Source organism: Pelophylax lessonae (genome assembly GCF_965119305.1).
Source record: "Pelophylax lessonae genome assembly, chromosome: 4".
Taxonomy (NCBI): domain Eukaryota; kingdom Metazoa; phylum Chordata; class Amphibia; order Anura; family Ranidae; genus Pelophylax; species Pelophylax lessonae.
In genome coordinates, this window is record NC_138771.1 from 573,734,471 (window position 1) to 573,742,645 (window position 8,175).

General features: G+C 43.1%; 1 protein-coding gene across 1 annotated transcript in view; it reads right to left on the minus strand.

The window, feature by feature from the left end:
* Nucleotides 1-7,963, minus strand: part of ADAM9 (ADAM metallopeptidase domain 9) — a gene marked incomplete at its 5' end in the record, with an annotated part of 144,878 nt that extends 136,915 nt beyond the window's left edge. The window contains one exon of the mRNA XM_082253704.1: nucleotides 7,888-7,963. Within this exon, the coding sequence (XP_082109830.1) occupies nucleotides 7,888-7,963 (76 nt within the window). The remainder of the gene's footprint in view (nucleotides 1-7,887) is intronic.
* Nucleotides 7,964-8,175: the final 212 nt, after the last annotated feature.

Sequence of the window (8,175 nt, forward strand, 5' to 3'; positions counted from 1 at the left end):
CAGTGCAGAAATCCTGATAACACCTAGGATAATGGTGCCCACACACAGTGCTTTGATCCTCCACCTGATGTGCCAGCCTCTCACCTGAGAAATGTAAATAGCAGCATATAATCAACCAGGCAACCTCCAGGGGTATGGGCTGTCACTATGAAGGTAAGGACTCAGACCGCCTCTCTCTCCACTGCACTCCTTCTCTTCTTGTAAACTCAGATGATCTCCAATCCCCCAAATGGAATGAAAACTGGGCAGACCATAGTGTGATACCATCCAAACTTTCACATTTATTAAGTAGATAAAAAGCCTCTTACTTGATTCACAGCATAAAAGACACAGTACGACCGGCATCCAATCGCCGCTGTTGCACTTCCTAGTTGGACTGCGGGTGACGTCAGACTCTCCTCCCTCCCTTCCGCACGCGTTACGTCCCTCAGGGCGGGACTTCCTCAGCGGTATGGGAGGAGGCTGCGCGTCATCTATTTAAATGGAAGATAGACACCGGCCGAGGATGACGCAGTATGCGGTTGCCAGGCAACGAGGGAGAAGCATCGGCAATAGACTAACACCCCGGAAGTGAGCGGACTCTCTGGCTCTTCTCACTCACAAATACCAAGAAACCTTTTAGAGGGCTAAAAATTGCTGGAACCCAAGCCTTTAAACCGGAAGTATCCCTCTCTACACAGGGGACACCGCTCACAAAACCTGGCCAGTTCAAAAGGAAAAATATTCAGCAAATATAGTTAAATAGACTGTGGAAATGTCTCACATGTGGTATCGCCATACTCAGGAAGATCAGCAGAATGTATTTTTGGGTGTCATTTCTGGTATGTACATGCTATGTGTTAGAAATATCTTAAAATGTGAACTTTGTGTAAAAAAATAAGTTTTCATTTTCTTTTTTCACATTTTGCAAAAACTTGTGGAAAAAAAAAAAAGGACATGTTCAAAAGTCTTATGTCTAGGAGAATATACATTGGGGTGTTTTCTTTCCAAAATGGGGTAATTTTGTGGGCAATTCCATTCTCCTGGTGCTCCAGGGCCTTCAAAAATGTGATAGGTACTCAGGAAATGAAATGTGTAATTTATGGCTTTCGAACGCCTGATGGTGCTTCTTGGATGTTGGGCTTCTGTGTGTGGCCAGGCTGTGGAAAAGTCTCACAAACGTGGTATTGCCATACTCCGGAGGAGTAGCAGAATATATTTTTGGGTGTAATTGCAAGTTTTTTCTATGCCATGTGTAAGAAATAACTTGTTACTATGACAATTTTAAGGGGGGGGGGGGAATAAATCTTGATTACCCAAACGATTGTGGGCAAAAAATTGCAACTTTAAATAACTTACTATGCCTCTTACTAAAAACCTTGGACTGTCATCTTTACAAAAAGGGGTCATTTGGGGGTATTTGTACTGTCCTGACATTTTAGAGCCTCAAGAAATGAGATAGGTCGTCAGTACATCAGGATTGATCAATTTTCAATGATACGTAGCCTAGCATGTAGGCTCTATAACTTTCACACAAACCTATTATCATACAATAATCAGGATTTTTTTTTACCAAAGACATGTAGCAGAATACATTCTGGCCAAAATTTATGACAGAATTTGATTTTATTTGATTTCTTGTTTTTTCAAAATCTTTGCTTTTTTTCGCTTATATCGCAAAAAATAAAAAACCCAGTGGTGAATAAACACCACCAAAAGAAAGCTCTATTTGTGTGAACAAAATTTTTAATATTTCATTTGGGTAGTGTAGAATGACTGAGTAATTGTCATTCAAAAAGCGAGAGCACTGAAAGCTGAAAATTGGTCTGGGAAGGGGCTGAAAGTGCCTAATATTTAGGTGGTAAAAAAAAAAAAAAGACTTTACAAATCACTTTAAAATCAAAGTGAGGTTTAAAAAAAAATAGATCCAGAAGATTTTCCTTTTTTTTTTTTTTCCCCCAATGGTATACATGTATATGCCTGTCCTCAGACGCAGATTATTGAATTTTGGGTTACGGATCTGAAGGCAGTACATTTTTAGGCACGTGTGTGAATATGTCTATTGAACCCAATGCAGCTGCATTCAGATCTGTAAAAAAAAAAAAAAAAAATGTAAGTTTTTTTTTTTATTACCATTTTTTTTTTTATGAGCGTGTGAATGAGGCCTTACAGCAATTCTGTTCTATCTGTACAAAATCAGGAAACAGTAGAATGTCTCTTTAAGACCATACAGCTTAGTCACGGCCAGCAAAGGAAATGATTCACTTTATCTTCCTGGCACACTCCTGATCTTTTCATCTACTCTTCACAGAAAACCAATATATTTGTACTTCCAGGGAAATGCATGAACATGGAGCCATGAAATAGATCTGGATATTTGCCATTATACAGTGAAAAAAGGGAAAGGGACATACAATGACCAAATAAACCAGCCAAAATGTCCTTCCCACAACTGCGTCCACCTTTGTCTTTTCTGCTTTTTTACATTTTAAAAAGGATTAGGGCTCATTTACTCCTTCGAGGTGCATAAACGCACATTCTGTGGCACATTAAAGTACGCCGCGTTAAGGAAGGCTTGGCCGCTAACGCACCTTTTCAGGAATAAAGGGAAAATCTGCAAAGGGGACGCAACTGAAAAAAAAAAAAAACACGTCATTGGCACATGCGCTCTGAAGGAACGGCCATTCCGTTCCGTTTCTTCAGAGCCTTGTGCTGGGACCGGCGGCTCCCACTCCACGGAGTGAGCATCCTAAAAGCAGCCACATAGCGGGGGATAACATACAGGTTTACATATTCTTGAAGGGAAATCTTTCTAGGGCTACCCAAAAGGAGGATAAAAATTCAGTTGGTTCAGTAGAGACTGGGCAAATTTCGATCCATCTGTGGTCATTTCTGCTCAACAGAGGTCAATCTAATGACAGATCCATCAGGACTGTTGCAAATTTTTTCTTGATCAATGGGATGCAGCCAATCTACAATGCAGTGTAGATAGGGGAATCCTTTGATTTCTTTTTTGATCAGCCCACCAAAATGAAACGTCCATGGGCAGCCTAAGGTCCCTTTTACACGGGCTTTCCGATTAGGGCCGCCTGTCAATTTTTCGGGCGGACCTGATCGGATGCTCCATTCGACCCTATGGAGCGGCAAATGTTAGTGGTAAAGTCCGCTGACACCCGCTGTTATCAGATCCGATCCTGTTCTGTTCGTAAAATCCAGACGGATGAAAACCCTATTTTCCTGGAGGATCGGATAGGATGAAAACGGACAGGCAGTCCCTTTTTTATCACCCATAGAGGAGAGCGGGGATTTGAAAAGCTCAGTCTCTGCAAGGTAAGCGGAGACAGACCTGTTACCCACCTGCTCAGAGGCGATTGGCGGATCCATCCAAGCTGAGCAAAAACGGAGTCCGCCGGGCGTACCTCTCGTGTGAAAGGGCCCTCACAGAGCCCTGAATAGGAAAGCTGAATGAGTCAGAGCAGTGACTTCCTCTGCCGCTCTCCGCTTTGTAGGATTCTAGGAAACAGATATATTTAAAGAGAGACACTCTGATATGGTTTGATCACAGGCATCAAGGACGCTCCCTGAAATACAAACAGAACTCCAGGAAAAACTTGTATTCCTAGTTTGGGAAATGAGGAAGGGGCCGAGCCATGGTCATGTTTTTATCACTAGATGTGTTTTCCGCTGGGAAAATATCCCCTTGCCGATTACCATTACCTCTGGAAGATTAATAGAGTTATAACGGTCACCAGAGAGTGACCACAGCCCAAATCACCTTAGAAAGGATGCGGCACTGGCCCGGTCCCATGGATTGAGGGGTAATGCTGGAGCCTGGATAGAGGTAAGTAATACACAATATATAATATACAATTAGTCCTGCACCCCTGGACTTAGAGGAAGTAAACCCTCCTCTGCAAGTTGTACCTATAGGTAAGCCTATAAGGCTTACCTATAGGTACTGTAAATATCTCCTAAACATGTACCGTTTAGGAGATATTTACCTTACATGCAGCCAGTCACTGCGGCGGGCTCGTTCTAAGGTAAGTATTTCATAATGAGCTAGTATGCGATGCATACTAGCTCATTATGTGTTTCTCTTTCAGGGTGAAAAAAAAAATTTGGTTTACAACCTCTTTAATGGGCGTATAACTCTTGCAGTGCCGGGGGCCCACTGCAACAGTACATTGTCTCATTCCCGGGGGTTCAGCTTTAAATTTGTAATCTTTATTTTATTACACAATTAGTACATAATAGGCTATCAGTTTAAAAACATACACGTGCAAAAAAATGATAGCCTTCTTTTAAAGTTGAACTCCATGATAAGCAAATATTGTTTAAATGTCATGTGTATTTTTTCCAGATCTGTGCAGCAATCCAGTGTGACACTTTCCCTCTATGCAGGAGCTTCCTGTAATGAAGACCAGTCACTGCTGCTCTCTCTCCTTGTGCAGGGCGACGGGTCTTGTCTCCTCCCCCTCCTGTCGTTTTCTGAAGGCAGCCTGTGATAGGTGAGGCTTGCTAGGTCACTCCCACAGTTCCTTTCTCTGCTCAGGCTATGTACAGCAACATTGATGGAGTCACTGCTGCTTTTACAAGGTAATATCTGTATTTTCATAGGCATTTGGTGTATACATAGTGGATTTCTATCCTTTGCAATTATTGAGTAATACAATCACAGGCCACTTTATTAGGTACACCTTTGATGATTTGAGCTTTGTGACATGGTGCAATATCCTGCTGGAAGGAGCCATCAGAAGATGGGGACACTGTAGTCAAAGGGATGGACATGGTCAGCAACAATACTCAGGTAGGCCGTGGCGCTTAAATGATGCTCAATTGGTACTAAGGAGCCCAAAGTGTGCCAAGAAAATATCCCCCCACCATTACACCACCAGCCTGAACTATTCATACAAGGCAGGATGGATCCATGCTTTCATGTTTATACCAAATTCTGACCTTACCATCTTAACGTTGCAGCTAAAATTGAGACTCATCAGACCAGACAACATTTTTTCCAATCTTCTATTGTCCAATTTTGGTGAGCCTGTGCGAGTTGTAGCCTCAGTTTCCTGTTCTTAGCTGACAGGAGTGGCACCCGGTGTGGTCTTCTGCTGCAGTAGCCCATCTGCTTTAATGTTTGAGGTGTTGTGCCTTCAGAGATGGTATTCTGCATACCTTGGGTGTAATGAGTGGTTATTTGAGCTACTGTTACCTATTATTATTATATAGTATTTATATAGAGCCGACAGTTTACGCAGCGCTTTACAACAAGGGTAGACAGTACAAATACAATACACTTCAATACAGAAGGAATCAGAGGACCCTGCTCGTTAGAGCTTACAATCTAAGAGATCATCTGGAACCAGTCTGCCCATTCTCCTCTGACATCAACAAGGCATTTTCGTCCACACAACTGCCGCTCACTGGATATTTTCTCTTTTTTGGACCATTCTCTATAAACCTTAGAGATGGTTGTGTTTGAAAATCCCAGGAGATCACCAGTTTTTGAAATAGTCAGACCAGCCTGTCTGCCACCAACAACCATGCCATGTTCAAAGTCATTTAAATTACATTTCTTCCCCATTCTGATGCTCGCTTTGAATTTTAGCTAGTTGTCTTCACCACATCTAGATGCCTAAATGCATTGAGTTGCTGCCATGTGATTGGCTAATTAGCAATTTGTGCTGTCAAGCAATCGAACAGGTGTACCTAATAAAGTGGCCAGTGAGTATATATTTACTTTTTTTTTTTTAGTTTAGCTTTAAACGAGAATGAATACCTATCCTCCAATAACTTTCCCATAACAATCATCCCATTCAGGTGGTAAATCCTTCCCCGGCCTCCCTGGCTGCTTATTGGAGAATTCCTGCCTTATCTCTGGCAGCTCACATATGAGAATGGCATGCTTTGTGACAAGGCAGACAGGCTTCACTGACAGACAAGGTTATCCTGATATAATAAAATCCATTGTTCATGTTTATAAAAATGAATCCTCCTCCTCTGGTAGTGAACGTCGCTGTACCCCACCCTGTCCTAACAAAACAACAGCTAATGCTCATATGGTTCAAATTAAATAGTAACCGCAGGCTTGTGAGGACAGTCCAAACGATCCGGTGATCACAACACTGGGGAGCCCAACAACCAGCTCCGTCCAATCCAAAATCACAGATTTTCTTCGGAGCAAAGGCTTTCAAAAGGAACCGGGTCTACAAAATGAAAGTATATGTAAACCCCAAATCTATTTTCAGTAGGTCTGCCATTATGCCTCACTGTAATCAGTTTTATTAATTATTGGTTTGTTTTGGGAAATTTTTTGCTAAGTTTCTTACCCGGAGATCCTGACAGTAAAGCCCCGTACACACGTACTGATCGTCGGCCGAACGATCTGCCGTCTTTTGTCCAGGGCTGAAAACTGCAAAAGACTGCACACGAATTTTGTCGGCCAACAACAGCCGACTGCAGAAGTGATGTCATGTGATGGTTAACTTTCCCTGTGTTTTTTCTTTTCTGAGCATGCCCAGTCTTGCAAATCTGCTGTCTGTCGGCCGAAATCTGTACTGACTGGCGAACAATCGGCCGTTCTGGTGATGGCCAACAAAAATTTTAATGCTTGCACATCCGATTCTGTTCGGCCGAAAATGCGCTGTCGGCTGTCGGAAGCATCATACTAACAAGCCTACAATCGGCCGAACGGTAGTCGGCCGAATATTTACAGCCGACAATCGGTACGTGTGTACGGGGCTTTACAGCACTTCCTGTTTCAGGTTGACAACGCTAAGCCACTGCCTCACAATTAGTAACATTGTTGTCAGCCTGTTGCACAAGCTCCTTCACTGTTGGGTTGCCCATCAGGTCTGCATATGCCTCTTGATAAGAACTCTCAACCCATACTGAACCGCATTATAGCAGGAATGGGCTTTCTTATGCCAATTACAGGCTCCGATGATTATCTCCTATTACAGGTGGGTCCTTGTCCCTCATCACATTCTCCCATAATATCTTTAAAGCGGAGTTCTGGCCCCAAAATCGACATAGTCGATTTTGGGCCATCCGCTTGCTATAGGTCACCTGAAAACAGAAATGGATAATTAAGTTTTTTTTTTTTTTTTACTTACCTTGTAATTGCAGAAAAATATACTCACCTTTCTAACGCGCCGTCACTTCCGCTTTGCAATGACTCCTGGGAGCTGAACGTCATCGCTCCCAGGAATCAATGCGCCTGCACCGGCCCCGACGTCAGTTCCGGTTCAGGCACGTCATACCTTGCTAAACAGCTTCTGGGCATGCCCAGAAGCTGTGCAGGGATGATGCTGCGGCCCCGTAAGTGACGGCGGGGTCGGCGCAGTGCATCGTGGGACGGAACAGGATGGAAGAGGACGCAGAAGAGGATCGTGCTGGCTTCAAGCTGCCCACACCTGAGATGGCAGCGCTGGAGAAGAAAATAAAAGTGAGTATTTCTTCTTGCAGGTAAGTGCGAACCGGGACAGATCAGAGGCTAGCTATTGTGGAATGTACTAGCCCTGACTGTCCCGGGGGTATTTTCATTGAAATTTTTTTTGGGTGGCCGGAACTCCGCTTTAAGTAGCCACTAAAGGTGGTTCACCATAGCGGACTGTGTCTTCCAGGACAATAATACACCAAAGCCTCTCCCTTGTACTCTCATCCTCCCCACTATTATTGTTGAACACAGTAAAGCCTTACCCCCTTTAGCAACCATTATTGTAACTTTTTGAACTCCTTTCAAAAGAAAAAAAAAAAAAAGAAAAAAGCATGCTGCACCCTGATGATCTTTGATCTCTTCCATGCAAACCCCAAATCTATTTTCAGTAGGTCTGACATTATGCCTCACTTCAATCAGTTTTATTAATTATTGGTTTGTCTTGGAAAATTTGTTGCCAAGTTTCTTACCTGGAGATCCTGTCAGTAGCAGCACTTCCTGTTTCAGGTTGACAACGCTAAGCCACTGCCTCACAATTTGCAACATTGTTGTCAGCCTGTTGCACAAGCTCCTTCACTGTTGGGTTGTCTATCAGGTCTGAATATGCCTCGATAGGAACTCTCAACCCATACTGAACCGCTTTATAGCAGGAATGGGCTTTCAATTGCCAATTACAGGCTCAGATGATTATCTCCTATTACAGGTGGGTCCTTGTCCCTCATCACATTCTCCCATAATATCTTTAATTGGCCACTATA